General features: G+C 59.2%; 1 protein-coding gene across 2 annotated transcripts in view; it reads right to left on the bottom strand.

The window, feature by feature from the left end:
• Positions 1-5436, bottom strand: part of ATR (ATR checkpoint kinase) — a 130541-nt gene extending 125105 nt beyond the window's left edge. For both annotated transcript variants that reach the window (XM_073674683.1, XM_073674684.1), the window contains exon 1: positions 5253-5436. In XM_073674683.1, the coding sequence (XP_073530784.1) occupies positions 5253-5314 (62 nt within the window). In that variant the 5' untranslated portion in view covers positions 5315-5436. The remainder of the gene's footprint in view (positions 1-5252) is intronic.
• Positions 5437-12910: the final 7474 nt, after the last annotated feature.

Genomic DNA, 12910 nt, shown 5'->3' with positions numbered 1-12910 from the left:
AAACATGGTGGTGGCAGCATCATGCTATAGGGATGTTTTTCACAGGAATACTGGTTGCAATTGAAGGAAACATGAATGCAGCCAAGTACAGAGATATCCTGAATGAAAACCTCTTCCAAAGTGCTCTGGACCTCAGACTTGGCCGAAGGTTCACCTTCCAACAAGACAATGACCCTAAGCACACAGCTAAAATAACAAAGGAGTGGCTTCAGAACAACTCTGTGACCATTCTTGACTGGTCCAGCCAGAGCCCTGACCTAAACTCAATTGAGCATCTCTGGAGAGACCTGAAAATGGCTGTCCACCAACGTTCACCATCCAACCAGACAGAACTGGAGAGGATCTGCAAGGAAGAATGGCAGAGGATCCCCAAATCCAGGTGTGAAAAACTTGTTGCATCATTCCCAAGAAGACTCATGGCTGTACTAGCTCAAAAGGGTGCTTCTACTCAATACTGAGCTAAGGGTCTGAATACTTATGACCATGTGATATTTCAGTTTTTCTTTTTTAATAAATTTGCAAAAATTTCTACATTTCTGTGTTTTTTCAGTCAAGATGGGGTGCAGAGTGTACTTTAATGAGAAAAAAAATGAACTTTTTAGAATTTACCAAATGTCTGCAATGAAACGAAGAGTGAAAATTTTAAAAGGGTCTGAATACTTTCCGTACCCACTGTATGTCTGACATCCACGTCCACTCCTGCGGTCTTATGTGTGGAGTCTGAAGTGAATATAGACGGCCTTGTTGATGCTGGTAGTCAACAACTGCCCTCTTCTGCTCACAAATCCTTCCCAACATCAGCAGTGTAGAGTTCCAACGTGTGGGGACATCACACACCAGTCAGTGAGCCGGAAGCTACAAACTGCTGAAGCACGGCAAGAGCGGCTGGAAGCTGTAGGTGACTTTCTAAAATGGGCACACAGGCGGCGTACTTTAACAAGCAGATCCAGCAGCTCCAGGTAGGTTTTGAGAAACCACTGAATCATGAGGTTGAGGACATGGGCCAGGCATGGTACGTGTGTGAGCTCGCCCCGCCTCGGAGCCGCCACCAGGTTCCGTCCATTGTCACACACGACCATGCCTGGCTGTAGGGTCAGCTGTGTCAGCCACAGATCTGCCTGCTCTTTCAGAGCTGTCCACAACTCTTCAGCATTGTGCAGTTTGTCACCTAAGCATATTAGCTTCAGCACAGCCTGTTGCCGCTTGGCTGAGGCAGTGCTTCTTGCGATTGATGTGGTCATTTCGGAGATGGATGCTGAAGAGGAGGAGGAGGTGGTGCAGGAGCTGTAGAATGTGGGGGCAACTCTGACTGACCCAGGGCCCACAATCCTTGGAGTCGGGAGGACGTGTGCAGTCCCAAGGTCCGACTGGGTCCCGGCTTCCACTATGTTAACCCAGTGTGCAGTCATCGAGATGTACCGTCCCTGCCCACAAGCACTTGTCCCCGTGTCCATGGTTAGGTGGACTTTCCCAGTAACTGCGTTGTTGAGGGCATGGCTGATGTTGTGGGACACGTGCTCGTGTAATGCAGGGACGGCACACGGGGAGAAATAGTGGTGGCTGGAGACCGAGTACCGAGGGACGGCCGCCATCAGGTTGCGGAAAGCTTCCGTCTCCACGAGCCTAAAAGGCAACATTTTGAGCGCAAGCAGTCGCAAAATGTGTGAATTTAGTAGTGTGGCCTGTGGGGCGTTGGCTGCATATTTGCACTTGCGTTCCAAGGACTAGGGTAGGGACAACTGAATGCTGCGCTGGGACAAGGATGTGGACGTTCTTTTGAATGGTGCTACTTGAAAGTGTGCAACGATAGGTGCAGGGCAGGAGGCATCTTCGCATGAACCATGGACAGGGGATTGGCTTGCACGCACAACAGCGGAAGAAGCAGTGGTGCCACCCGCAGACACTGTTCCTGGACCCTGGGGTTCGGCCCACTTAGTTGGGTGCTTTGCTGCCGTGTGCCTGATCATGCTGGTGGTGGTCAGGCTGCTAGTTTTGCCACCCCTGCTGATGCTGGCCTGGCAGGTGGTGCAAATGGCCTTTTTGGGGTTATCGGCAGAGTCTTTAAAAAACAGCCAGACTCGGAAAGACCTAACAGTTGTACTGGCAACTTCTGTTGTGTTAATGTTACGGGGAACTGTTGCCTGCCTTCTGTCTGCGGCCACCACACTGCTTCTTCCTGCCTGTTGTGGTGCTACGCCTCCCTCCCCCTGTGTGCTCCTGTCCTCGCTCTGTATGTCCCCCTGCCAGGTTGGATCAGTTACTATATCATCCACCACCTCGTCTTCCACTTCCGCACCCTGGTCCTCCTCCTGACTTTCTGGCAATTGATTCTCATCATCGTCCACCTCGTGACAATTTCCCACCGTCGCCTTCATGTGACCGTGGCTGCTCAAATATTTGGGCATCACTACATGCGATCTACTCTTGCCCCGCTTCAAGTGGACCGGGCGAGAGGCCCGAATCTATAAATAGGAAAGTAAACAGCTCTTCGGAGTGTCCAAGTGTGGGATCAGTTGTCTCTGGGCACTCGGCATGGTGGGAGGAAGAAGGATCAGGGTGAGGAATATGCGGTCCAGACTCATGGCTACTGAGACTTGACCATGTGGAAGACAGGGTGGTGGTGGTGGCTAAGTTATCTGCTATCCAACCAATAACCTTTTTACACTGCTCAGTGTTCAAAAGTGGTGTTCTGCGGTCCCCTATTAATTGGGACAGGAAGGTCAAGCGAGAAGATATGAGTGTTTGTTGTAGCACAATTTCAGCTTGCCCACGGCCTCTGCCTCGTCCTCTGCATGCACCATCACGTCCACTTACCCGTCCCTTGCCACGCGTCTTGCCCATTTTAAATGGAGGACAGTATTTTCCACGATCACTTCAGGTGACTGGATTTGAGCCGCAGTGATATGTGACACGTGTGATGGACTAACCACAGTTTTAAATACCTGGCCTGTAGGTAACTATTTTTAACAGCTAACTGGTGTCAATAAGTTCACTGACACACTGAAACAAAATTCCAATGGAGACCAGAAATGGTAGAATTTTCAGCACAATTATATGTGATCTGAGTGACGGACAAACCAGTTTTAAATATCTGGATTTTTAGCGCTGTAATATGGAAAGGACCTGGCTGTATTCTGCAGTGCCAACAAGCAAATGGCGCAGAATCATAGAATCATAGAATGGTAGAGTTGGAAGGGACCTCCTGGGTCATCTGGTCCAACCCCCTGCTCAAAGCAGGATTCACTAAATCATCTCAGACAGATGTCTGTCCAGCCTCTGTTTGAAGACGTCCATTGAAGGGGAACTCACCACCTCTCGTGGCAGCCTGTTCCACTCATTAATCACCCTAACTGTCAAAAAGTTTTTTCTAATATCTAATCTGTGTCTCCTCCCATTTAGTTTCATCCCATTGCTTCTAGTCTTTCCTTGTGCAAATGAGAATAAAGATGATCCTTCTACAATGTGACAGCCCTTGACATATTTGTAGACAGCTATTAAGTCTCCTCTCAGTCTTCTTTTTTGCAAGCTGAACATTCCCAAATCCTGCAACCGTTCCTCATAGGACATGGTTTGCAGACCAGTCACCATTCTGGTCGCTCTTCTCTGAACTTGCTCCAGTTTGTCTATGTCTTTTTTAAAATGTGGTGCCCAAAACTGTACACAGTATTCCAGATGAGGTCTGACCAAAGAGGAGTAAAGACCGATAATGACTTCACGTGATCTAGACTGTATGCTTCTGTTAATACATCCCAGAATTGTATTTGCCTTTTTTGCTGCTGCATCACACTGTTGACTCATGTTCAGTCTATGATCTATTAGTATACCTAAGTCTTTTTCACATGTACTGTTGCTTAGCTCTATTCCTCCCATTCTGTATATGCTTTTTTCATTTTTATTGCCCAGATGTAGTACTTTGCATTTTTCCCTGTTAAAAACCATTCTGTTGGTTGCTGCCCACTGCTCCAGTTTATTTAGGTCTTTTTGAATCCTCTCTCTCTCTTCTCTAGTATTAGCTATCCCTCCTAGCTTTGTGTCATCAGCAAATTTAATCAGTTTACCCTCAATTCCTTCCTCTAAATCATTGATAAAGATGTTGAACAATACAGGTCCCAGGACGGAGCCCTGTGGTACCCCACTTGAGACATTCATCCAGCTGGATGTGAAGCCATTTGCAACCACCCTTTGAGTCCGATCACTAAGCCAGTTATGAATCCACCTAACAGTTGCCTGGTCCATTGCATACTTGGTCATTTTTTCAATAAGGATGGTGTGAGATACTTTGTCAAATGCTTTGCTGAAGTCAAGATATACTATATCTACAGCATTTCCCTGATCCACCCAGTCAGTGATTCTGTCATAGATTGGAAATTGTTCAGAAGAAAGGTGTTCTCTGGATAGCTTTTTAAGGAAATAATGAGGACTAAGATCCAAAGAAAAGTATTCCTGGCCCCTGAGACCTGGGCCTATTTCTAGAAATATCTAACAGCAGCAGCCGACAGAACTTGTGCTATGTGCACTGCAGTCTGCAATATACCCTGCCTATATACATTGCCTGCCTGATATCTCTGCAGATGGATTAGTCCTCAGAAGGACTGTTTGTTGAGATGGATATGTGTCTCTAATATAGTTTGGTACACCTACACTAACTAGAAACAAGCAAATTTCTCCCTAGCTCAGCAGCACCTCTCCCTACACTGTCTGATTCCTGAGTGACTGTGACGAGCATGGCGGCGCCAGGTCTGATATAGACCCGATGACGCTGTGCGGCCAGCCAATCACTGTAATGCTATGGCATTACAGTGAGTGGCAGGCAATCCCTGCATGTTCATTGGCTCTGTAAAGAGCACCAAACATGCAGGGAGGGAACCCGAGCTCCCGCCGAGCAACCCGGGAAATACTCGGCGAGCGTCGAGCATCTCGAGCAGTAGCGAACATGCTCGCTCGTCACTACTGAAAAGTTTGGAAAACCCCAGATACAGAATTGTGTCAGTACAGTACAATGTGCAATGAGAGGAGTCACCCATGGCAACAAATCAGAGTCCACCTCTCAATCTTCAGAGAAGTGTTGGAAAATAAGAGCTGAAATCTGATTGGTGGGAAACATTCACCATGACTGAGGCAACTGCTGTCACATCACCTCAGTGATCTGAGGCTGCCCACCGTCAGCTCCCTCCACTCGGCAGCCCCGGCTGTAGTCCGCACACCCCGGACTCGCACATCACACGTGTGCCGGGCGCTACTCTCCCCGTTACCTGGCCAGCTCTCGCAGGGCCGGGATCATAGAGGCCATCTCCAGCCCGGGATCCGCCGCCATGGCGAGCAGCCTGCCGTCATCCGCTGCCTCAGTTCCCGGGTAAACAATCCGAAACCACCTGAGTGACAGGGACGTCGCTCAGTACGGAAGCCGCGTGGGGCCAGAACTTCTCAACTCTCGCGAGAAGTGCTCTCTGCGCGGTGTTGCTCTGCGATACAGTTCGTGTACTGTACAGTAATGTGTACGATACTGCAGGGCACCGGCCACTCTCTCAGCACTACAGGGCACCGGCCACTCTCTCAGCACTACAGGGCACCGGCCACTCTCTCAGCACTGCAGGGCACCGGCCACTCTCTCAGCACTGCAGGGCACCGGCCACTCTCTCAGCACTGCAGGGCACCGGCCACTCAGCACTGCAGGGCACCGGCCACTCTCTCAGCACTGCGGGGCACCGGCCACTCTCTCAGCATTGCGGGGCACCGGCCACTCTCTCAGCATTGCGGGGCACCGGCCACTCTCTCAGCACTGCGGGGCACCGGCCACTCTCTCAGCACTGCGGGGCACCGGCCACTCTCTCAGCATTGCGGGGCACCGGCCACTCTCTTAGCACTGCGGGGCACCGGCCACTCTCAGCACTGCGGGGCACCGGCCACTCTCTCAGCACTGCGGGGCACCGGCCACTCTCTTAGCACTGCGGGGCACCGACCACTCAGTAATGCAGGGCACCGGCCACTCTCAGCACTGCGGGGCACCGGCCACTCTCAGCACTGCGGGGCACCGGCCACTCTCTTAGCACTGCGGGGCACCGACCACTCAGTAATGCAGGGCACCGGCCACTCTCAGCACTGCGGGGCACCGGCCACTCTCTCAGCACTGCAGGGCACCGACCACTCAGTAATGCAGGGCACCGGCCACTCTCAGCACTGCGGGGCACCGGCCACTCTCTCAGCACTGCAGGGCACCAGCCACTCTCCCAGCACTGCGGGGCACCGGCCACTCTCTCAGCACTGCAGGGCACCGACCACTCAGTAATGCAGGGCACCGGCCACTCTCCCAGCACTGCAGGGCACCGACCACTCAGCACTGCAGGGCACCGACCACTCTCCCAGCACTGCAGGGCACCGACCACTCTCCCAGCACTGCAGGGCACCGACCACTCTCCCAGCACTGCAGGGCACCGACCACTTTCCCAGCACTGCAGGGCACCGACCACTTTCCCAGCACTGCAGGGCACCGACCACTCTCCCAGCACTGCAGGGCACCGACCACTCTCTCAGCACTGCGGGGCACCGACCACTCTCTCAGCACTGCGGGGCATCAGTCACTCTCTCAACACTGCAGGGCACCGACCACTCAGTAATGCAGGGCACCAGCCACTCTCCCAGCACTGCGGGGCACCGGCCACTCTCTCAGCACTGCAGGGAATCGGTCACTCAGCACTGCAGGGCACCGACCACTCTCCCAGCACTGCAGGGCACCGACCACTCTCTCAGCACTGCAGGGCACCGGCCACTCTCTCAGCACTGCAGGGCACCGGCCACTCTCTCAGCACTGCAGGGCACCGGCCACTCTCTCAGCACTGCAGGGCACCGGCCACTCTCTCAGCACTGCAGGGAATCGGTCACTCAGCAATGCAGGGCACCGACCACTCTCCCAGCACTGCAGGGCACCGACCACTCTCTCAGCACTGCAGGGCACCGGCCACTCTCTCAGCACTGCAGGGCACCGGCCACTCTCTCAGCACTGCAGGGCACCGGCAACTCTCTCAGCACTGCAGGGCACCGGCCACTCTCTGAGCACTGCGGGGCACCGGCCACTCTCTGAGCACTGCGGGGCACCGGCCACTCTCTGAGCACTGCGGGGCACCGGCCACTCTCTGAGCACTGCGGGGCACCGGCCACTCTCTGAGCACTGCGGGGCACCGGCCACTCTCTGAGCACTGCGGGGCACCGGCCACTCTCTGAGCACTGCGGGGCACCGGCCACTCTGAGCACTGCGGGGCACCGGCCACTAAGCACTGCAGGGCACTCTCCCAGCACTGCAGGGCACCGACCACTCTCCCAGCACTGCGGGGCACCGACCACTCTCTCAGCACTGCGGGGCATCAGTCACTCTCTCAACACTGCAGGGCACCGACCACTCAGTAATGCAGGGCACCAGCCACTCTCCCAGCACTGCGGGGCACCGGCCACTCTCTCAGCACTGCAGGGAATCGGTCACTCAGCACTGCAGGGCACCGACCACTCTCCCAGCACTGCAGGGCACCGACCACTCTCTCAGCACTGCAGGGCACCGGCCACTCTCTCAGCACTGCAGGGCACCGGCCACTCTCTCAGCACTGCAGGGCACCGGCCACTCTCTCAGCACTGCAGGGCACCGGCCACTCTCTCAGCACTGCAGGGAATCGGTCACTCAGCAATGCAGGGCACCGACCACTCTCCCAGCACTGCAGGGCACCGACCACTCTCTCAGCACTGCAGGGCACCGGCCACTCTCTCAGCACTGCAGGGCACCGGCCACTCTCTCAGCACTGCAGGGCACCGGCCACTCTCTCAGCACTGCAGGGCACCGGCCACTCTCTCAGCACTGCAGGGAATCGGTCACTCAGCAATGCAGGGCACCGACCACTCTCCCAGCACTGCAGGGCACCGACCACTCTCTCAGCACTGCAGGGCACCGGCCACTCTCTCAGCACTGCAGGGCACCGGCCACTCTCTCAGCACTGCAGGGCACCGGCAACTCTCTCAGCACTGCAGGGCACCGGCCACTCTCTGAGCACTGCGGGGCACCGGCCACTCTCTGAGCACTGCGGGGCACCGGCCACTCTCTGAGCACTGCGGGGCACCGGCCACTCTCTGAGCACTGCGGGGCACCGGCCACTCTCTGAGCACTGCGGGGCACCGGCCACTCTCTGAGCACTGCGGGGCACCGGCCACTCTCTGAGCACTGCGGGGCACCGGCCACTCTCTGAGCACTGCGGGGCACCGGCCACTCTCTGAGCACTGCGGGGCACCGGCCACTCTGAGCACTGCGGGGCACCGGCCACTAAGCACTGCAGGGCACTCTCCCAGCACTGCAGGGCACCGACCACTCTCCCAGCACTGCAGGGCACCGACCACTCTCTCAGCACTGCAGGGCATCGGTCACTCAGCACTGCAGGGCATCGGCCACTCAGTAATGCAGGGCACCGACCACTCTCCCAGCACTGCAGGGCACCGACCACTCTCTCAGCACTGCAGGGCACCGACCACTCTCCCAGCACTGCAGGGCACCGACCACTCTCCCAGCAGTGCAGGGCACCGACCACTCTCCCAGCACTGCAGGGCACCGACCACTCTCCCAGCACTGCGGGGCACCGACCACTCTCCCAGCACTGCGGGGCACCGACCACTCTCTCAGCACTGCGGGGCACCGACCACTCTCTCAGCACTGCGGGGCACCGACCACTCTCTCAGCACTGCAGGGCACCGACCACTCTCTCAGCACTGCGGGGCATCAGTCACTCTCTCAGCACTGCAGGGCACCGACCACTCAGTAATGCAGGGCACCAGCCACTCTCCCAGCACCGCAGGCACCGACCACTCTCCCAGCACTGCAGGGCACCGACCACTCTCCCAGCACTGCAGGGCACCGACCACTCTCCCAGCACTGCGGGGCACCGACCACTCTCCCAGCACTGCGGGGCACCGACCACTCTCTCAGCATCGCAGGGCACCGACCACTCTCTCAGCACCGCAGGGCACCGACCACTCTCTCAGCACCGCAGGGCACCGGCCACTCTCCCAGCACTGCAGGGCACCGGCCACTCTCCCAGCACTGCAGGGCACCGACCACTCTCTCAGCACTGCAGGGCACCGACCACTCTCTCAGCACTGCAGGGCATCGGTCACTCAGCACTGCAGGGCATCGGCCACTCAGCACTGCAGGGCACCGGCCACTCTCTCAGCACTGCGGGGCACCGACCACTCAGTAATGCAGGGCACCGGCCACTCTCAGCACTGCGGGGCACCGGCCACTCTCTCAGCACTGCGGGGCACCGGCCACTCTCTCAGCACTGCGGGGCACCGACCACTCAGTAATGCAGGGCACCAGCCACTCTCCCAGCACTGCGGGGCACCGGCCACTCTCTCAGCACTGCAGGGCACCGACCACTCAGTAATGCAGGGCACCGGCCACTCTCAGCACTGCGGGGCACCGGCCACTCTCTCAGCACTGCAGGGCACCAGCCACTCTCCCAGCACTGCGGGGCACCGGCCACTCTCTCAGCACTGCAGGGCACCGACCACTCAGTAATGCAGGGCACCGGCCACTCTCAGCACTGCGGGGCACCGGCCACTCTCCCAGCACTGCAGGGCACCGACCACTCAGTAATGTAGGGCACCGGCCACTCTCCCAGCACTGCAGGGCACCGACCACTCTCCCAGCACTGCAGGGCACCGAGCACTCTCCCAGCACTGCAGGGCACCGACCACTCTCCCAGCACTGCAGGGCACCGACCACTTTCCCAGCACTGCAGGGCACCGACCACTCTCTCAGCACTGCGGGGCACCGACCACTCTCTCAGCACTGCGGGGCATCAGTCACTCTCTCAGCACTGCAGGGCACCGACCACTCAGTAATGCAGGGCACCGGCCACTCTCCCAGCACTGCGGGGCACCGGCCACTCTCCCAGCACTGCGGGGCACCGGCCACTCTCCCAGCACTGCGGGGCACCGGCCACTCTCCCAGCACCGCAGGGCACCGACCACTCTCTCAGCACCGCAGAGCACCGACCACTCTCTCAGCACTGCAGGACAGCGGTCACTCTCCCAGCACTGCAGGGCACCGGCCACTCTCCCAGCACTGCAGGGCACCGACCACTCTCTCAGCACAGCAGGGCACCGACCACTCTCTCAGCACTGCAGGGCATCGGTCACTCAGCACTGCAGGGCATCGGCCACTCAGTAATGCAGGGCACCGACCACTCTCCCAGCACTGCAGGGCACCGACCACTCTCCCAGCACTGCAGGGCACCGACCACTCTCTCAGCACTGCAGGGCACCGACCACTCTCTCAGCACTGCAGGGAATCGGTCTCTCAGCACTGCAGGGAATCGGTCACTCAGCACTGCAGGGCACCGGCCACTCAGCACTGCAGGGCACCGACCACTCTCTCAGCACTGCAGGGCACCGACCACTCTCAGCACTGCAGGGCACCGACCACTCTCTCAGCACTGCAGGGCACCGACCACTCTCTCAGCACTGCAGGGCACCGGCCACTCTCTCAGCACTGCAGGGCACCGGCCACTCTCTCAGCACTGCAGGGCACCGGCCACTCTCAGCACTGCAGGGAATCGGTCACTCAGCAATGCAGGGCACCGACCACTCTCCCAGCACTGCAGGGCACTGACCACTCTCCCAGCACTGCAGGGCACCGACCACTCTCCCAGCACTGCAGGGCACCGACCACTCTCTCAGCACTGCGGGGCACCGGCCACTCTCCCAGCACTGCGGGGCACCGGCCACTCTCCCAGCACTGCGGGGCACCGGCCACTCTCCCAGCACTGCGGGGCACCGGCCACTCTCCCAGCACTGCGGGGCACCGGCCACTCTCCCAGCACCGCGGGGCACCGACCACTCTCTCAGCACCGCAGGGCACCGACCACTCTCTCAGCACTGCAGGACAGCGGTCACTCTCCCAGCACTGCAGGGCACCGGCCACTCTCCCAGCACTGCAGGGCTCCGACCACTCTCTCAGCACTGCAGGGCACCGACCACTCTCTCAGCACTGCAGGGCATTGGTCACTCAGCACTGCAGGGCATCGGCCACTCAGTAATGCAGGGCACCGACCACTCTCCCAGCACTGCAGGGCACCGACCACTCTCTCAGCACTGCAGGGCACCGACCACTCTCTCAGCACTGCAGGGCACCGACCACTCTCAGCACTGCAGGGAATCGGTCACTCAGCACTGCAGGGCACCGGCCACTCAGCACTGCAGGGCACCGACCACTCTCTCAGCACTGCAGGGCACCGACCACTCTCTCAGCACTGCAGGGCACCGACCACTCTCTCAGCACTGCAGGGCACCGGCCACTCTCTCAGCACTGCAGGGCACCGGCCACTCTCTCAGCACTGCAGGGCACCGGCCACTCTCTCAGCACTGCAGGGAATCGGTCACTCAGCAATGCAGGGCACCGACCACTCTCCCAGCACTGCAGGGCACCGACCACTCTCCCAGCACTGCAGGGCACCGACCACTCTCTCAGCACTGCAGGGCACCGGCCACACTCTCAGCACTGCAGGGCACCGGCCACTCTCTCAGCACTGCAGGGCACCGGCCACTCTCTCAGCACTGCAGGGCACCGGCCACTCTCTCAGCACTGCGGGGCACCGGCCACTCTCTGAGCACTGCGGGGCACCGGCCACTCTCTGAGCACTGCGGGGCATCGGTCACTCAGCACTGCAGGGCATCGGCCACTCAGCACTGCAGGGCACCGGCCACTCTCTCAGCACTGCGGGGCACCGGCCACTCTCTCAGCACTGCGGGGCACCGACCACTCAGTAATGCAGGGCACCGGCCACTCTCAGCACTGCGGGGCACCGGCCACTCTCTCAGCACTGCGGGGCACCGGCCACTCTCTTAGCACTGCGGGGCACCGGCCACTCAGTAATGCAGGGCACCAGCCACTCTCCCAGCACTGCGGGGCACCGGCCACTCTCTCAGCACTGCAGGGCACCGACCACTCAGTAATGCAGGGCACCGGCCACTCTCAGCACTGCGGGGCACCGGCCACTCTCTCAGCACTGCAGGGCACCAGCCACTCTCCCAGCACTGCGGGGCACCGGCCACTCTCTCAGCACTGCAGGGTACCGACCACTCAGTAATGCAGGGCACCGGCCACTCTCTGAGCACTGCAGGGCACCGGCCACTCTCTGAGCACTGCGGGGCACCGGCCACTCTCTGAGCACTGCGGGGCACCGGCCACTCTCTGAGCACTGCGGGGCACCGGCCACTCTCTGAGCACTGCGGGGCACCGGCCACTAAGCACTGCAGGGCACCGGTCACTCTCCCAGCACTGCAGGGCACCGACCACTCTCCCAGCACTGCAGGGCACCGACCACTCTCTCAGCACTGCAGGGCATCGGTCACTCAGCACTGCAGGGCATCGGCCACTCAGTAATGCAGGGCACCGACCACTCTCCCAGCACTGCAGGGCACCGACCACTCTCTCAGCACTGCAGGGCACCGACCACTCTCCCAGCACTGCAGGGCACCGACCACTCTCCCAGCACTGCAGGGCACCGACCACTCTCCCAGCACTGCGGGGCACCGACCACTCTCTCAGCACTGCGGGGCACCTTCCACTCTCTCAGCACTGCGGGGCACCGACCACTCTCTCAGCACTGCGGGGCACCGACCACTCTCTCAGCACTGCGGGGCATCAGTCACTCTCTCAGCACTGCGGGGCACCGGCCACTCTCCCAGCACCGCAGGGCACCGACCACTCTCTCAGCACCGCAGGGCACCGACCACTCTCTCAGCACTGCAGGACAGCGGTCACTCTCCCAGCACTGCAGGGCACCGGCCACTCTCCCAGCACTGCAGGGCTCCGACCACTCTCTCAGCACTGCAGGGCACCGACCACTCTCTCAGCACTGCAGGGCATCGGTCACTC

This window comes from Phyllobates terribilis, unplaced genomic scaffold (genome assembly GCF_046119375.1).
Source record: "Phyllobates terribilis strain yellow unplaced genomic scaffold, ASM4611937v1 Scaffold_3__8_contigs__length_932513732, whole genome shotgun sequence".
Lineage (NCBI taxonomy): Eukaryota > Metazoa > Chordata > Amphibia > Anura > Dendrobatidae > Phyllobates > Phyllobates terribilis.
The sequence above is the reverse complement of the archived record's forward strand: the minus strand, read 5'-3'. Positions and strand labels throughout refer to the sequence as shown.